The sequence below is a fragment of the Erythrolamprus reginae genome, chromosome 5 (genome assembly GCF_031021105.1).
Source record: "Erythrolamprus reginae isolate rEryReg1 chromosome 5, rEryReg1.hap1, whole genome shotgun sequence".
Taxonomy (NCBI): Eukaryota; Metazoa; Chordata; class Lepidosauria; order Squamata; family Dipsadidae; genus Erythrolamprus; species Erythrolamprus reginae.
The window spans coordinates 78,263,788-78,283,125 of NC_091954.1; the positions used below are offsets into that span (position 1 = coordinate 78,263,788).

A 19,338-nucleotide genomic window follows, 5' to 3' on the forward strand; every position below is an offset into this window, starting at 1 on the left:
AATAGCAATCTGGTGGGGAAAATACACAATGAGTTGTTCTTTAATTGAGAAAACTGAACCAATAATTAATCATTGCTACAAGGCTATGAATTGTATATCAAGAAACACAGAGTGCATTGGGATAGAAAGACTTCGGTCTACTTTGTGAACAATAAGCAAATGTTCAATGTTTAAGAGTCAATTTGCATAGCAAGGTGACAAAATATGGAGAAAATTACAAAATTAAAATCCACAAACTAATGAGAACAATCCTATACATAAAAGGCTACTAATGAAGACACTTATTGAAAGAAAGTGAAGCTTATCTTAAAATAAGACACTTTTTAAAGTATCCTTCTGCAGGGATATTTAACAGAAGGGCTTTAAAGAAATCTTAAATCTACCTTCCACAAAATATGGTATGAACATTTTGTTTCTAAATTATTGACTATAGTTTTTTTTAAAAAACAATGCTAAACTACAGTTTAATGTGATAAGAATTTCATAGAAGTAAAGATTCTAATGCTTCTGTCTTGTAGGAAAACTGGAAGTTTAAGTTGAAAACATATTGCTAGTATGTTCACATTTCTCCTTAATTTTAATTTAGTATAATACCTCATTCTTTCATTATGGTTTATTGAAACAAGCCTCATTTCCACTAATCAGACTTAATAATATAGTTTGCCCAGAGTTGAGTTGATATAATAAATTGTGGTTAACAACCAACAGATGCAAAACTTTCCAAACTTCTCATTGTTATGTTGATAAGACTATTGGGAGGGCCCATGCATGAAATTTGGCAGTAACATGCTTTTGTGTGTAGTACATTGGATGCAGAAAGTCCTTTAACAAGTAATTGAAGTTCCAAATTTTTCAGCCACTGGAAATAAGTATAGGAATACCAGCAGCTCCTTAGGTCTACAAACTAGTTGACTGCAACCTTTATAATTACAACTAATTATTAAGGTAGAGATACTACAGCCCTACCCAGGTAGAAAATTAAATGTAAACTAGTTTACATGAGCAAAACAACAATCATCTCATATTTACAATATAATACATACCCTTTTAACAGCATGAACAATATATTTTGCTGAGTGCAGATGTATTCAACTGTGGGTGTTCTAGTACCAATTTGTCTTCTCAGAATATTGTTAAATATTTGAGCCACATCCTTTTTGCCCTATCAAAAATACAAAGTACGATGTTATGTTACATACAGTGCAGTAATGACACTACAAATATATAACTTCACTGTGTTTTAAACACACAAACTAATTGTTTTTATATATTTTTATTCTCTGCTGAATAGCCAATAGAATTAGTTTACAGTTACAAAGCTATATTGACTTTTTATAGCTTAATTTTTACCAAAACTAATTTCCGTATGCAGTTTTATTTTCTCCAACAATAAAAGTCTTTAGCTACTACTTTCAACTACAAGAGGAACAATACCATCTGTGATTGTATGTGATATTTACATCCTAAAGCTATAGAAGAATATTTCTTTTTTGCCACCAAGAATCCAACTACTTTAGTCATCATAGTTTACTCAATGTTCATCTTGACTAGCTCTAAAATTGGATTACGATATTGTGTATTGTATATTTTATATGTTGTGAGCCGCTCTGAGTCGTCGGAGAGGGGCGGCATGGAAAGCCAATAAATGAGTAAATAAATAAATTATTGGCACATCAAAATAAAAATTTTTAAGTACCTTTGAAAGAATAAGCCAATCACAAATGTTTGTATTTACCCTAATTCTCTATACACATAGGCAATACACAGCTAATGAATCATTCTCTGTGATTCTCTTTCTTTTACACACATTATTTAGGTTTCTTAGTATTTCATTGTATTTATTCACAGAAGGAAAGAAAACAAATATTTTCTTAAAGGTTGTTGGTTATATTACTAAGCGAGTAGAGATGAGGCTACAGGAATAAAAGTTGCAAAATATAATTCTGTAGGAAGACAGGAGGCACTGACTACAGTCCAAATACAAATATTTGTAATTCCATTGTAAACTGACCCCAAAACAGGAATAGCTTTTCTCTCTGACAAATGTTTCTAGAAATTACTTCAAAGTGCATATCACAATAATCAAATATTACTCAATAGCCCTGCCAACACTGCCTCAAGTCTTGTGATTTTTCTCTCCTAGATTTATCATCAATGCAAGTAGTTGTCCTAAGAAACTTGATTATGAACAACCATAACACTTTATATGTTTGAACTATTTTCTACTTCTAAATGATGTAACTTTGTTGTCATAATTACACAACCCTGACAAGACTGAGTGGCTGTGAGTTCTGCCTCCTAAGGACTGTCCCACCTGTCCATCCATTACCCTGAGAGGGGACAATCTGTCCCCCTCAGAGAGGGTACGCAATTTGGGAATCCTCCTAGATCCTTGGCTTAGGGAGGCTTTCGCATAAGTCCGACTTGTGTGCCAGTTGCAGCCCTATTTGGACAGTCTCTATTCACAGTTACTCATGCCCTCATCACCTCGATGCTCAACTACTGCGATGCGCTCTATATGAAGCTACTCTTGAAGAGCGTTCGGAGACTTCACTTAGCACAGAACACAGACATGGGCATACCTAGATACACCCATGTTACTCCCACACTCCGCAAGCTCCAAGTGCAATTCAAGATTTTGGCTAAAGCCCTACATGGCTTAGGACCAGATTACTTATGGGACTGTCTTCTGCCTCACACATCCCAGCGACTGATCAGTTCCCACAAGTCGGCCTCCTCCAAGTCCCCTCAGCCAAACAATGCCGGCTGGCGGGACCACAAGGGAGGGCCTTCTCTGTAGTGACTCCAGCACCACAGCTTCCCTTGGAGATTCGTACTGCCCCACTCTCCTGGCCTTTTGAAAGGCCGTAAAACATGGCTCTGCCAGCAGGTCTGGGAAGACCGTTGAGCATTGACATCTTGCTCCAGCCTGACTGTTGTATGATTGTGAGAAGAATGCTTTTACTATGGGGCTTGACTTTTGTATTTAACTTTTCTATTGCATTTTATTATTGTTATCTGCGCTGAGTCAACGAGGAGATGGGTGGCATATAAATGTAATCAAATAAAAAAAATCATATTACAAAAAGAAAAGTTCCATGTTTTTGATGGAAACAGCAAAAATTTAATAGTTTTTAAACATTTGTCTTCAGCATGAAAGAATTTATAATCATATTCTGTATCGGTCAAGAATACTGAAGATCAAATGTACTGTTAAATTTTAGTCTAAAATAGAAAACAACCTTTTGATAGAAAACAACCTTTTGAACATCTATATAGTATATTCCATTACTAGGTTATACAAATGTAATTCATTCTATAAAAATAATAAGACAAAGGCTTAAGATTAGCCAACAGGTTTTGCATTCTCCCATTTAACATACAGTGATCCCTCGAGTTTCGCGATCTCGATCTTCGCGAAACGCTATATCGCGATTTTTCAGCAATTGTGACCATCTCGATCTTCGCGAACGCTATATCGCGATTTTTCCCACCCGATGAGGTCACTCCCTTCCTTTCTCATCTTTCTTTCTCTCTCTCTTTCTCTATGTTGCTTCTTCCTCTCTCACACTCTCTTCCTCCCTCTCTCATCTCTCTTTCCTTCTCTCTCTTTCTCTCCCCCTCTTGCTCTCGAGTGGCCGCCTAGCAGCTGGTCTGCTCGGCAGCGCAGCAGCAGCGAGGAGCCGAAGATCTTCGGCTCCTCGCTGGTGCTGCGCTGCCGAGCAGATCAGCTGCTAGGCGGCTGAAGGAACCTTCCCTGGGTCTTCCCCGCCGCCTCGGATCCCGCTGATGCCCGCCCGCCGTTTGCCGCTTGCCCCGTTCGCCCGCCGCTCGCCTCGTTCGCCCGCCGCTCGCCTCGTACGCCCGCCGCTCCCCTCGTTCGCCCGCCGCTCCCCTCGTTCCCCCGCCTCGTTCACCCGCCTCGTTCGCCCGCCCCGTTCACCCACCTCGTTCCCCCGCCTCGTTCGCTCGCCTCGTTCCCCCGCCTCGTTCCCCCGCCTCGTTCGCTTGCCCCGTTTGCTCACCCCGTTCCCCCGCCTCGTTCACCCGCCACGTTCGCCCGCCCCGTTCACCCACCTCGTTCCCCCGCCTCGTTCGCTCGCCTCGTTCCCCCGCCTCGTTCCCCCGCCTCGTTCGCTTGCCCCGTTTGCTCACCCCGTTCCCCCGCCTCGTTCGCTCGCCTCGTTCCCCCGCCTCGTTCGCTCGCCCCGTTCGCTCGCCCCGTTCCCCCGCCTCGTTCGCTCGCCTCGTTCCCCCGCCTCGTTCCCCCGCCTCGTTCGCTCGCCCCGTTCACCCGCCGCTGTCGGGACACCCCCCACCGCAGCACTTTGAATCCCGCCGCTTCTGCTGGATACGGGCGTTTCACTTTCCCTCCAAGGCAAAAAGATCCGGCCCCATCATCCCAGAATGCCGGCAACTTTTTGCCTGAGAGGGAAGGTGAAACGCCCCTCGTAGCAGCTGCTACGAGTGGCGTTTCACTTTCCCTCCAAGGCAAAAAGATTCCGGCATTCTGGGATGATGGGGCTGGACTTCCCAGGCGGAAGGCGTGCCCCTCTCCCCGGCAACTTTTTGCCTGAGAGGGAAGGTGAAACGCCCCTCATAGCAGCTGCTACGAGGGGCGTTTCACCTTCCCTCCAAGGCAAAAAGATTCCGGCATTCTGGGATGATGGGGCTGGACTTCCCAGGCGGAAGGCGTGCTCCTCTCCCCGGCAACTTTTTGCCTGAGAGGGAAGGTGAAACGCCCCTCATAGCAGCTGCTACGAGGGGCGTTTCACCTTCCCTCCAAGGCAAAAAGATCCGGCCCCATCATCCCAGAATGCCGGCAACTTTTTGCCTGAGAGGGAAGGTGAAACGCCCCTCGTAGCAGCTGCTACGAGTGGCGTTTCACTTTCCCTCCAAGGCAAAAAGATTCCGGCATTCTGGGATGATGGGGCTGGACTTCCCAGGCGGAAGGCGTGCCCCTCTCCCCGGCAACTTTTTGCCTGAGAGGGAAGGTGAAATGCCCCTCGTAGCAGCTGCTACGAGTGGCGTTTCACTTTCCCTCTAAGGCAAAAAGGTGCCGGCATTCTGGGATGATGGGGCTGGACTTCCCAGGCGGAAGGCGTGCCCCTCTCCCCGGCAACTTTTTGCCTGAGAGGGAAGGTGAAACGCCCCTCATAGCAGCTGCTACGAGGGGCGTTTCACCTTCCCTCCAAGGCAAAAAGATCCGGCCCCATCATCCCAGAATGCCGGCAACTTTTTGCCTGAGAGGGAAGGTGAAACGCCCCTCGTAGCAGCTGCTACGAGTGGCGTTTCACTTTCCCTCCAAGGCAAAAAGATTCCGGCATTCTGGGATGATGGGGCTGGACTTCCCAGGCGGAAGGCGTGCCCCTCTCCCCGGCAACTTTTTGCCTGAGAGGGAAGGTGAAACGCCCCTCATAGCAGCTGCTACGAGGGGCGTTTCACCTTCCCTCCAAGGCAAAAAGATCCGGCCCCATCATCCCAGAATGCCGGCAACTTTTTGCCTGAGAGGGAAGGTGAAATGCCCCTCGTAGCAGCTGCTACGAGTGGCGTTTCACTTTCCCTCCAAGGCAAAAAGATTCCGGCATTCTGGGATGATGGGGCTGGACTTCCCAGGCGGAAGGCGTGCCCCTCTCCCCGGCAACTTTTTGCCTGAGAGGGAAGGTGAAACGCCCCTCATAGCAGCTGCTACGAGTGGCGTTTCACTTTCCCTCTAAGGCAAAAAGGTGCCGGCATTCTGGGATGATGGGGCTGGACTTCCCAGGCGGAAGGCGTGCCCCTCTCCCCGGCAACTTTTTGCCTGAGAGGGAAGGTGAAACGCCCCTCATAGCAGCTGCTACGAGGGGCGTTTCACCTTCCCTCCAAGGCAAAAAGATCCGGCCCCATCATCCCAGAATGCCGGCAACTTTTTGCCTGAGAGGGAAGGTGAAATGCCCCTCGTAGCAGCTGCTACGAGTGGCGTTTCACTTTCCCTCTAAGGCAAAAAGGTGCCGGCATTCTGGGATGATGGGGCTGGACTTCCCAGGCGGAAGGCGTGCCCCTCTCCCCGGCAACTTTTTGCCTGAGAGGGAAGGTGAAACGCCCCTCATAGCAGCTGCTACGAGGGGCGTTTCACCTTCCCTCCAAGGCAAAAAGATCCGGCCCCATCATCCCAGAATGCCGGCAACTTTTTGCCTGAGAGGGAAGGTGAAACGCCCCTCGTAGCAGCTGCTACGAGTGGCGTTTCACTTTCCCTCCAAGGCAAAAAGATTCCGGCATTCTGGGATGATGGGGCTGGACTTCCCAATCGGAAGGCGTGCCCCTCTCCCCGGCAACTTTTTGCCTGAGAGGGAAGGTGAAACGCCCCTCGTAGCAGCTGCTACGAGTGGCGTTTCACTTTCCCTCTAAGGCAAAAAGGTGCCGGCATTCTGGGATGATGGGGCTGGACTTCCCAGGCGGAAGGCGTGCCCCTCTCCCCGGCAACTTTTTGCCTGAGAGGGAAGGTGAAACGCCCCTCATAGCAGCTGCTACGAGGGGCGTTTCACCTTCCCTCCAAGGCAAAAAGATCCGGCCCCATCATCCCAGAATGCCGGCAACTTTTTGCCTGAGAGGGAAGGTGAAACGCCCCTCGTAGCAGCTGCTACGAGTGGCGTTTCACTTTCCCTCCAAGGCAAAAAGATTCCGGCATTCTGGGATGATGGGGCTGGACTTCCCAGGCGGAAGGCGTGCCCCTCTCCCCGGCAACTTTTTGCCTGAGAGGGAAGGTGAAACGCCCCTCATAGCAGCTGCTACGAGGGGCGTTTCACCTTCCCTCCAAGGCAAAAAGATCCGGCCCCATCATCCCAGAATGCCGGCAACTTTTTGCCTGAGAGGGAAGGTGAAATGCCCCTCGTAGCAGCTGCTACGAGTGGCGTTTCACTTTCCCTCTAAGGCAAAAAGGTGCCGGCATTCTGGGATGATGGGGCCGGACTTCCCAGGCGGAAGGCGTGCCCCTCTCCCCGGCATGTTTTTTCCTTGGAGGGAAGGTGAAATGCCCCTCGTGAAATGTCCCTCGGGGCTGGCAGCGACTGACGCAGCGGGGAACATTGGTGCGGGAGGCAGGAGAGGACTGGGTGACTGGAGTAGCAGCGCCGCCGCCGTCGCCGCCACGCCCGGCTCGAATTCCCTGGCTGCTTGGCAGTGGAGGCTCGGGCAAAAGGGGCTGGAGACGCAGAGCCGAGCACGCCCCTTCCTCCCCGAAAGCTGGCCTTTTTGTCTGGGAGGGAAGATGACGCGCCGGCGGCACGGGCGAGGGGTGGGAGGCAAATCTCTGCGTCTCCAGCCGATGTTCCCTGCCACGCCCGGCTCGAATTCCCTGGCTGCTTGGCAGTGGAGGCTCGGGCAAAAGGGGCTGGAGACGCAGAGCCGAGCACGCCCCTTCCTCCCCGAAAGCTGGCCTTTTTGTCTGGGAGGGAAGATGACGCGCCGGCGGCACGGGCGAGGGGTGGGAGGCAAATCTCTGCGTCTCCAGCCGATGTTCCCTGCTACGCCCGGCTCGAATTCCCTGGCTGCTTGGCAGTGGAGGCTCGGGCAAAAGGGGCTGGAGACGCAGAGATTTGCCTCCCACCCCTCGCCCGTGCTGCCGGCGCGTCATCTTCCCTCCCAGACAAAAAGGCCAGCTTTCGGGGAGGAAGGGGCGTGCTCGGCTCCAGCCCCTCACCGCCACGCCCGGCCCGGCCAAACAGCCAGGGAGGCTTGGCCGAAAGGGGCTGGAGACGCAGAGCCGAGCACGCCCCTTCCTCCCCGAAAGCTGGCCTTTTTGTCTGGGAGGGAAGATGACGCGCCGGCGGCACGGGCGAGGGGTGGGAGGCAAATCTCTGCGTCTCCAGCCGATGTTCCCTGCCACGCCCGGCTCGAATTCCCTGGCTGCTTGGCAGTGGAGGCTCGGGCAAAAGGGGCTGGAGACGCAGAGATTTGCCTCCCACCCCTCGCCCGTGCCGCCGGCGCGTCATCTTCCCTCCCAGACAAAAAGGCCAGCTTTCGGGGAGGAAGGGGCGTGCTCGGCTCTGCGTCTCCAGCCCCTTTCGGCCAAGCCTCCCTGGCTGTTTGGCCGGGCCGGGCGTGGCGGTGAGGGGCTGGAGCCGAGCACGCCCCTTCCTCCCCGAAAGCTGGCCTTTTTGTCTGGGAGGGAAGATGACGCGCCGGCAGCACGGGCGAGGGGTGGGAGGCAAATCTCTGCGTCTCCAGCCCCTTTTGCCCGAGCCTCCACTGCCAAGCAGCCAGGGAATTCGAGCCGGGCGTGGCAGGGAACATCGGCTGGAGACGCAGAGATTTGCCTCCCACCCCTCGCCCGTGCCGCCGGCGCGTCATCTTCCCTCCCAGACAAAAAGGCCAGCTTTCGGGGAGGAAGGGGCATGCTCGGCTCTGCGTCTCCAGCCCCTTTTGCCCGAGCCTCCACTGCCAAGCAGCCAGGGAATTCGAGCCGGGCGTGGCAGGGAACATCGGCTGGAGACGCAGAGATTTGCCTCCCACCCCTCGCCCGTGCCGCCGGCGCGTCATCTTCCCTCCCAGACAAAAAGGCCAGCTTTCGGGGAGGAAGGGGCGTGCTCGGCTCTGCGTCTCCAGCCCCTTTTGCCCGAGCCTCCACTGCCAAGCAGCCAGGGAATTCGAGCCGGGCGTGGCAGGGAACATCGGCTGGAGACGCAGAGATTTGCCTCCCACCCCTCGCCCGTGCCGCCGGCGCGTCATCTTCCCTCCCAGACAAAAAGGCCAGCTTTCGGGGAGGAAGGGGCATGCTCGGCTCTGCATCTCCAGCCCCTCACTGCCATGCCCGGCCCGGATTCCCTGGCTGTTTGGCCAGGGAGGCTTGGCCGAAACGGGCTGGAGACGCAGAGCCGAGCACGCCCCTTCCTCCCCGAAAGCCGGCCTTTTTTGTCTGGGAGGGAAGATGACGCGCCGGCGGCACGGGCGAGGGGTGGGAGGCAAATCTCTGCGTCTGCTTGCGGACACCCTAGCTCCGCTTCTCAGCTGGGAAGCAGAGCTGGGGTATCCCCGCGCTCGCGCGCGCCGTCCGCCATTGCCAGCTCCGCTTCCCAGCTGAGAAGCGGAGCAGCTGCTACGAGGGGCATTTCACCTTCCCTCCCAGGCAAAAAGATGCCGGGGAGAGGGGCACGCCTTCCGCCTGAGAAGTCCGGCCCCATCATCCCAGAATGCCGGCATCTTTTTGCCTGGGAGGGAAGGTGAAATGCCCCTCGTAGCAGCTGCTCCGCTTCTCAGCTGGGAAGCGGAGCTGGCAATGGCGGACGGCGCGCGCGAGCGCGGGATACCCCAGCTCTGCTTCCCAGCTGAGAAGCGGAGCTAGGGTGTCCGCAAGCGCGCGCGCTCTTCGGGACACCCCCCCCTCCGCTTCTCAGCTGGGAAGCGGAGCTGGCAATGGCGGGCGAAGGACGGGCGGCGGTGGAAGTAAAAACACCATCTGCGCATGCGCAGATGGTGTTTTTACTTCCGCACCGCTACTTCGCGAAAAATCGATCATCGCGAGGGGTCCTGGAACGGAACCCTCGCGATGATCGAGGGATCACTGTATGTTTTTGAACATATGTTCCTCTCAGAAAATCGTAGGGTTGATGTTGTTAAGGACCTTGGAGGTCTTCTAGTCCAACCCCTTGCCCAAGGCAGGAGTCCTTATACCTTCCCTGAAAAATAGTTGTCCAATCTTTTCTTGAAAATCTTCAGTGATGGAGCACCCCCAATTCTGGGAGGCAAGCTGTCCCATTGATTAACTGTTCTCGCTGTTAGGAAACTTCTCGTTTCCAGACTGGACTCTCTAACATGTTTCAGTTCTTACTGCTTCTGAAACACAGTTGTCCTTCAGATACAAGTCACTTATGATACAGAGGGGGGAACGTGGTTTGTTTTTCAAAAACTCTAATTGCCTTTAACATTTTTCATCCTTCCCTAAAGGCAGTGTTTATAGTTTGTTATATAAAAATCACATAAAACCAATAATGTAGATGAGAAGGAAAGCAGATTCCCACAATAGCAGCTTATCCAGCAGTTTTTATTTTCCCATTAATAGAAATGGAATTAGAAATGGAAAGCCAAATGGAATTAATGGGCACATTCAGGTTGTGGGGGAAATATTCATTCACCTTGTTGCTGGATATTTTTTTAAAAAATAAATCCCTCTCCATGGGCTTCACTTAGTACCCAACTATGCAAATTATTTATTAGCTCTGGAATATTCTAGGGCACTTTCAGTTTTGACAAACAGCGCCTGTTTCATAATCTGATGCAACTATATGTACGAAGAAATCCTTTTATACCTAAAGACACCACCATTGTGGGGGTTTTCTGTTGTAGTCATGAATTAGTTTTCAAAAGACTTTACAATAGGTACAAGGAATAATCCATAAATTCAGTAGGAACCCAATTTCTCCTCACATTCTACCAATGATTACAAAAAAATAATTTACTCTGGTCTTTGATGAGATTCAAATCTGAAATTACCATTACTGTAGTACCAATTTCCTACCTCAAAATCAATGAGTTGTAGATCAGCTACTAGGGTGCTAAGAAGACCGCTGTTGTATAGTTCTTGAGCAAGCTGAGCTACAGCTTCTGTCTGAGGTTCCTTTTCATTAGTGCCATATAAGATTTCTTTCATGGCAACTAGATTTTTTGAAACTTCTTCAGTAGCCTGCAGAAGGAAAAAAAGCCTAGTGGTTAATGGCAAAACAATGCCAAATAACATATTTAGTCATTAAATAATAATATTATTAGTAGATATGACTGTCCTTAAAAAACAATTCAGTTACTTACTTATATCTTGAATCAAATCCTTACTACTTTTCCAATTTTTCAAAAATAATTCACTCAGCAATACCGAAAACTCAATATGACCTTATCATTGCAAAAAAATAATAATCAGACCCCAAAGTTATGGGATATAGTTTATTACAACAGTAGCATCTTTATCATTATAAAAACATCTCCCAGATGTCTATGGATATCTTCAATCATGAGTACTGAAGAAGCTTCTTAGATGAGAAGCGAAATGTTTTCAAGGAAAAATAAAACAAGAATTTCCAGTTGCCTGGTTGAAAGTTGAAAAGAAACCCACCTCTGATCTCCCAAATATTAACCTGAACAATTCAGGAATTGTATTCAGGATATCTCATTTAGGCCATCTTATTTCTCCAAAAATCTGTAAAATACTTCCAAATCATACCTTCCTTTTTATTATAAAGTTTCTTATTTATGAGCCCATAAAAGACCACTACAAAAGACTTCTCTGGACAATTTGCTTGTAAATTATTCCGTGCACTTAAATACATTTAGTTTTTGACATAACATACATATGTCATCACATGGTCCCCTTGAAAAGGCCTGCATATTCCTAGGTGTTTTTCTGAGTATATCCAGTCACAAAAAAGAAAAAGGGAAAAATATGAGTATTTAGAAATGAACAAGACAATTAATTACTGAAAACCATTATGGGTTTGTTAAAAACAGACCATGCCAGACAAATCTTAAAGTGACTAAATTAGCGAACCACAGAAATGTTTGTGCTGTCCCACTCACTTAGTCACTCCCGCGCACACATATGTAACAGTGGTTTTGTAGGTTTATTAATATTCCCCAGCAATTTCTTTCACCAAACCCCCAAAACTGTCCCAATTAAGTCCAGCCAAAGCCATCTTCATAAATGATATAGATGAGGGGAGTTGTTGTTGTTGTTGTTGGTTGCGAAGTTGTGTCCAACCCATCACAACCCCATGGACAACTCCTTCCTGTTGTCTACCATCCTCTGGAATCCATTTAAGCTCAAGCCTACTGCTTCAGTGACTCCATCCAGCCATCTCATTCTCTGCCGTCTCCTTCTTCTTTTGCCCTCAGTCTTTCCCAGCACTAGGCTCTTCTCCAGCAAGTCCTTCCTTCTCATTAGGTGGCCAGAGCATTTGAGTTTCATCTTTAGGATCTGGCTTTTTAAAGAATAGTCAGGGTTGATCTCCTCTAGGACTGACTGTTTTGATCGCCTCGTGACTTGTAGGAGTCTTCTCCAGCACCATAGTTCAAAGGCCTCAATTCTTTGGTGCTCAGCCTTTCTTATGGCTCAACTTTCAGTCACATATTGCAACTGGGAAAACCATAGCCCTGACTATACGCACTTGTTGATGGGATAAAACTCATCAAATTTGAAAGTGACACCAAGCTGGGAGGAATTGCCAACACTTTGGAAGATAGACTCAAAGTTCAAAAGGACCTTGACTGATTATCATTGGGTCCTATCAAGAAAATGCAGTTAAGTAGTGAAAAAAATAACATCCTGCACTAAGGCAAAACCAAATGCATTAGTAAAGAATAGGAAGAGGGAGATTATGATCCCGCTATATAGAATGCCGGTGAGACCACATTTGGAATACTGTGTTCAGTTCTGGAGACCTCACCTACAAAAAGATATTGACAAAATTGAAGGGGTCCAAAGACAGGCTACAAGAATGGTGGAAGGTCTTAAGCATAAAATGTATCAGAAAAGACTTAATGAACTCAATCTGTATAGTCTAGAGGACAGAAGAAAAAGGGGGGACATGATTGAAACATTTAAATATCTTAAAGGGTTAAATAAGGTTCAGGAGGGAAGTGTTTTTAATAGGAAAGTGAACACAAGAACAAGGGGACACAATCTGAAGTTAGTTGGGGGAAAGATCAAAAGCAACGTGAGAAAATATAATTTCACTGAAAGAGTAGTAGATCCTTGGAACAAACTTCCAGCAGACGTGCTTGGTAAATCCACAGTAACTGAATTTAAACATGCCTGGGATAAACATATATCCACTGTAAGATAAAATACAGGAAATAGTATAAGGGCAGACTAGATGGACCATGAGGTCTTTTTCTGCCGTCAGTCTTCTATGTTTCTATCACTGATTATGTATGAGCCAGTAATGTGTTGAAACTGCCCAAAAAAGCCAATGCAGTTCTAGACTGCATCAATAGAGGAATAGCATTGAGATCACAGGAAGTGATAGTACTGCTCTATACTGCAATAGTGAGGTCATATTTGGAATATTATGTCCATAACACAAAAAAATATACGGAGGCCCTAGAAAGAATGCAGAAGAAAGCAACAAAGATAATAAGGGGTCTGGAGTTTTAATTGTACAATGAACAGTTATGAGAACTAGATATGTTTAGGCTAGTGAACAAAAGACTCAGTAGAGACATGATAGCAGTCTTCTAATACTTGAAGGGCTGTCACAGGGAAGAGGACGTCAATTTTTCATAGCACTGAGGGTAGCACAAGAAGCAATGGATGGAAGAAGGAATTTCCTGACACTGAGAATGTTTAATCAATGGAACCGTTTGCCTCCCAGCGTTATGGGTTCTCCATCAGTGAAGGTTTTCAAGACATTTGTCAAGATGGTACAAGAACACTTGCCTTGGACAAGGGATTGGACTAGAAGACCTCCAATCCAACCCTGTGATTCTATAAAAGGAAAAGGAAACCAGATATATTGGTAGGAGCAATGGTTTAGGGACATTAGGGTGGTTTAGTAATGAAATGTTGAATGTCTGAAGGATGTAAAAAATCAGTTATCATCTAAACATAATCTCCTGGAAGGATAAAAATGTCAGGCAGAAAGAGGAGACAGACTGTTAATTAAGCTCACACAGTTGACTATTTATAGCATCAAGAGCAATTATACACACCACAAGCACACTGCCCATTTAAAAATAAATGCTGAGGTTAACCAAAAAGATAGAATTAGATCAACATATATTCAGAAACAGACAAAAAATCACCCTAATATACCAGCCACACTTGTATGCAACTATTTAGGATTCTGCTCCCAAAATCCCAGGAAAAGGCTTCTCTCCTTCAAGGGATATAACTGAAACCAAAAAGAAAAAGACCTTGTCTTTTGCTTATTATGTTCAAGTCAAGATACCAGTTTGTCTCTAAACCAGACTCAAACTAGTTTGTTCTTGGCTTCTGTTCAAAAAATTTGAGGAAAACTGCCTAAGAAATTACACTGCATAAAAATTGTACACATGCATCCTTTGTATACCGCCCAGAGTCCGCAAAGAGTTGGGCGGCCCACAAGTTGAAATAATAAACAAATAAACAAACAAACAAACAAATAAACAGTGGATTACCATGAGAAAGTCAGGGGATTGCAATATTGTTATGACTTCATTCTGAATTATAATTTTGAAAAAGGAAATGATCTCTGTTCATTTCCTCTGCTTTATATATGCAGGAAAAAATATGCTTAATCATTTAAATTGTTTTCATGCGCAACAAGTTCTGCATGCAATCCATATGTTATAAAGTACGGTAAATTTAAATTCCAGTGACGTTTGTTAGATTTTATACTGTTTCAATCATGTGAATTCTGGTAGAATACATATAAAACAAATATAATAAAATGCATTAAAATATTTTAAATATTTTAAAAAGTAATGTATTATATATATATTTCAATTTTGAAAACAATTATTTCACTATAATTCTATCTTCACTAGCTGCTGGGGAAAATGTGTATGTATGTATCTATGTATATATCTATGTATGTATGTAATGTTATCTACCTCCTGAAATAATTCATTTAAAAATCCATTTGTTTTTATGTGCTTAGGTGGTCATAGTGGTAGTCCTTGACTTATGACCACAAATGGGACCAAATTTCAGTTGTAAATTGTTCTGGTTATAAGTCAAAGGACCTAATTTACGGTTTTAATGGCAGTTATTATGTAAATCATGTAATCATAAATCTGAATCGTACTGCATTCATTATGCAAACCCATTCTCCCAAAAGTCATATGATCGCAGGTAGAGATTAGGAGTGCTTTATAGGCTGAAAAGCATCCTTCCTAGGCTGCTGTAACTTCGAATGGTCATTAAATGACCATGCACAAGCTGAGGACTATTTTTATTGTAGAAAGATAGTTTAAGCAAGAATTGCAGGTGAAGGATTCTAGGCCTAACTCAAAAGTATTGCAATTTAAATATTTCATTATGACAATGAAATCTTCCTTCATCCCTATTACTTCTAGGAATTTAGTCCAGGAAATATTTTTTGAACATAAAGTTACCATTTCAACTAAGTATATTAGTTGGACAAAGATTCTGGTAGATTAATAGACTATTACTAATTAATAACAGTAGGGTATAAACTAGAAAATAATCAATTGACAGTGAAAATGCAGACAGGAAAGTAAGGAAAGTTTTTGTTGAACTTTTTTTAGATGTTTGTTTATCTGAGAGCAGAGAAAATTTTCAAAGAGAAAATATAAATGCTATTAAAATAGCACAGATAACAAATTAGCAAGGGCTGGAAAAGCTTCAACAACAGTACATTTCCCATGTAATGTCTAGAAAAGCTGCTACAAAGGCTATAATCATTATTTGCCAAAAATAAAACAAGATACTGCTGCTGAGGATGAACAAAAACGCTTGGGAAAATTTGTACTGTTAAACAATCCCTCCAGGACAAGTCCATAAAAAGAAAATGTAAACTTTACCTTTTCTACCTTCTTGTCAGAAATATCTTGTTTTTCTAGAACTGCCATGCTTTCTTTCAAATTCTTCACTATGTCTGCAGGAGACTTGTGTGATTTGCCAAAGGGAAATGGCATGCTTGCAAAATACAGGGGTCTTTTTTTCTACGAGTCTTCTTTTATCTGAAAATTAAGAAGGAAAAAGTTTAAGAGTAGTAAAGATAGCATATAACAGCTGAATACAAAAAGTGGACATCATAACGTTTGTCAGAATTGAGCTTGAGGTTTTCAGCTTCAAATGAAAGCAGAAACGCTTAAGAAAATACATGAAGTATATCAGCATAACTTTAGTTCTACAGTATAAAATTATAATTTAACCTGCCCAAATTAATTAATTTTCAAATTAATATCTTAAGAGTTACAAAACCGGTTCTGATTTTTATTTCAAAAACTACCTGCAGACCAAATTTTTTAAACTACGTATCAGGGGAATCTTAAATATGCAAAATATTATCTTTATGGAACAGAAGTCCTCAACCCCTGGACTGTGGACCAGTACCAGTCTGTGGCCCACCAGGAATCGGGCCACAGAAGCAAGCAAAGCTCAATCCATACATGCACAGGATACAGGCAGTGAGCAAAAACACATCTTCTTGGCCCACAGAAAAACTACCCTGCCTAGAGTCAGTCCCTGACACCCCAAAGGTTGGGAGCTGCTGGTATAGAACACTTCCACACAATTTTTGCAGTTATCTTTTTTCAATTTTATAAGATATACAGGTGGTAGTTCCTGCCCAAAATGTATCTGCTTTAGAAACTAAGCAGGATCAGGCTTAATTAGTAGCTGAGCAAGACAGTTCCAGAGAATACCATGTCTGGAGGCATGACTAGCAAGCCAAAAAACACATCCTGGGAGAAGGCAATGGAAAGTCACCTCCATATTGTTGCCGAAAAGATACATTATCTGTAAGGTTATCGGCACAAGAATCAAGTTTAACCTGAATTTATTTAATTAGTTTTTCAGTATCCAAGTAGGTGAAAGTGCTATTTAATAATTAATCCCTTAAGTTACTTTATGACAGAGCTTCCAGAGGAATCTGTTGGATAAAAAGGGAACAAAACAGCCTTTTCTTCAAAACAGCTAAGGGGCTGTTTTAAAAAAAAAAGCTTGGTGAAGCTCAAGTTACATAGCTGCACCATGAATTGTAGTTAGAAAGAAAAACATACCGTAATTGCCTAGTTACCCCTCACAAATCTCAACCAACATGTTTAAGGTTGGCTGCAAACCTTTGGAGGTGGAATTCGAACATTTCCAGAGGAATTAGTTTGGTAGGCTGCCCGATTCATAGAACAATTTAAATTATATAGTAATGTAAAGTAATTATCAGAAACAAATGTAAATAATTAAATGTTAAGAAACCTCCTTTAAAATGAAGGCTAAATGAATGGAAAATTGACAAGCAGAGATATTTGAATGTAGAAAAACATCCTTGAACATTAGAACATTGTGTTCATGGCATTAGATTATTGGGTACATAGCAAAATGAATATTAAAATATTATAATTAAATATCATTAAAACAATATTTTTAATACTGTAAAAATACCTGTTCTAAGCCATCTGTTACTAGCTATTTCTCACACACTATGAGACATGCCAACACCATACAAGATTTTGTATTTGAAAAGATTTTTCATCATTAAGCAACTAGTTTTAGATTCCTTGCTTTTATGAATGACAGAATAAAAAGAAACCTACTTAGCAAACAGCTACATAATATTCAAGAAGCTGTAAAAATGTATATTCTTAAATCTATTTCATGGGAAAGGAAACATAATAAGAATTAGGAGTTATGTGATATTTATGAATACAGGAAAGTTAAAATAATACTCTGCACATCTCTACTTCTCAGCTCTACTCTACAGTACAGGTTTGGAGTCCTCAGTTTCAGCTGTCTGCACCTCAGTTTCACCCTCAGTGGCACCTCTGCCAAGGAGTGCTGTCTCAAGCCCCATGCCAGGTACACCAGCATCATAGAGCAATGGCCCCATCGCCTCCACTACCCTGCATTCCAAGGTCCCACTATGTCCAGCTGACCATAGCTGTCTTCTGCTGCTGAGGCCAGCCCAGCCCTATCCCAAGGCAGCTGTTGGCTTCTTCCCAAAGATGACTGCACCATTCTCCAAATAGTACACTCCCATTTTTATGATGCTTCAGAAGATCTCAGAAGCAATATCAACCAGCTGAGGGCTGCTCAGGCTTCTGCTAGACAGGAAGGCAAAAAGGGCAAAGATGAGGGTATGGGGTGGGGGAAGACAGGAGGAAAGGGGAAGTCGAAGTGTCCCTGAGTTGTAACTCATAAGTGCAGGTGTGCTGCCAAGCATTCAAATATTGATTGTGGTAGCAATGCAACAAGCTGCAACTACAAAGACTTGGCATAAGTAAACATTCATTCGGGACTTTGGAACAGTAGCTAAACAAATGCACTATTTGTATGAGATAGCCACAATTAATTACGGTAAAAAGTTTCTAAAATTAAACATATAGAAGAGTCTAAATGTTAGTCATATTCAAATAGTGGGTGGCTGTTTTGGCTAATCTTAAAGAATGGTAGCTGAGATTTTAGAATAAATTGTACACCTATTCTCTACTTCTTTGCCATATGTAGAGCAATTTTGAAAGGGAAGAGTTAAGATAAATTTGTTAACCCTGTCCTTTTCCAGTTCTCCAACTAAAATTTAAAGCAAGTCCTGCCTGCAGGCTATAATGTTTTGTATGAAAGTATGCTTTCATTCGGGAGGCAAGTCAGGAGTGACCAATCATTCCGAAAGCTAAAACTTACAAAACTCAATGAACTCTTGTCATACATACTAAGTAGGTATTTAATCGCTTTATTTCCCCTCCTTACTCCAAGAGATAGCTAATATCAAACTTCAGGTAGCTTTTCTTGGTGACAAAACCTTTAAAGCCTGCTTATTTTCAGAAAGGTAGCTCTGCTGTGTGTTATCATATAACGTTGATAAGTCAAGGAAAATTAACTTTGCAGTTTTAACACATTTCATATTCACCAATAATTTAACACATGAAAAATACTTAAAAATACCAACAAAAAGTTTGTTCTAACAAAAGTAACATAATTTCACAGACACCTACCCAAATTCCCACTTTCCCTGAAGTTGTGATTCTAGAACTTCTGCAACTGAACTTTGTTCAGAAAGAAAGGGATGTATACCTTCTTTCTTTTAAATTAAGGCTGCTTGCTGTTCATTACTTAGGAGTGAGCACATGAGCACATTTAAGAGAATACACATATAGGACTGTACTGTACTATCAACTAATTTCTGTCAAAGATTAAAAATCTGTGTACTTTTCCTAAAGAATGACTGCATTTGGCCTTGTATGATGGTTGTGTCTTAGGGTCACGTGATCACCATTCATTACCTTCCCAGCTGGCTTCCAACAAGGAAAGCCAATGGGGAAGCTGGATCAGCTTAACAACCATATGATTCACTTAACTATTATAGTGTCACTTAACAACCATGGCAAAAAAAAATATTGTAAAATAGGGTGTAACTCACTTAACAACCACCTTGCTTAAGAACAAAATTTCTTGACCTAATTGTGGTTTAAGTGAAAGACTACCTGTACAATGTGTACTCAGCATTATGGCCACTGTAGTGCTCTGTGATCATGTGATGAAAAATCAGGCACGTAGTCCGGCATTATAATCAACCACAGGTACACTGCAACTGTCATCACCCATCTCTTTCCCACTCAACTCACTCCACTGGATCCTTTGGGTCTGGCTAGGTACCCACAGATCTTGGGCCTGCCTCCCGCCCAGATGAATTGGGAGATTTAATAAATTCTGTCAAA

At 44.5% G+C, this 19,338-nt stretch overlaps 1 protein-coding gene across 4 annotated transcripts in view; it reads right to left on the reverse strand.

The window, feature by feature from the left end:
• Positions 1-19,338, reverse strand: part of CAB39 (calcium binding protein 39) — a 47,740-nt gene that overhangs the window by 15,449 nt on the left and 12,953 nt on the right. For all 4 annotated transcript variants that reach the window (XM_070753257.1, XM_070753256.1, XM_070753259.1 and 1 more), the window contains exons 2-4: positions 15,487-15,645; positions 10,493-10,657; positions 1,044-1,162 (exon numbers count right to left, since the gene is read on the reverse strand). In XM_070753257.1, the coding sequence (XP_070609358.1) occupies positions 1,044-1,162; positions 10,493-10,657; positions 15,487-15,600 (398 nt within the window). In that variant the 5' untranslated portion in view covers positions 15,601-15,645. The remainder of the gene's footprint in view (positions 1-1,043; positions 1,163-10,492; positions 10,658-15,486; positions 15,646-19,338) is intronic.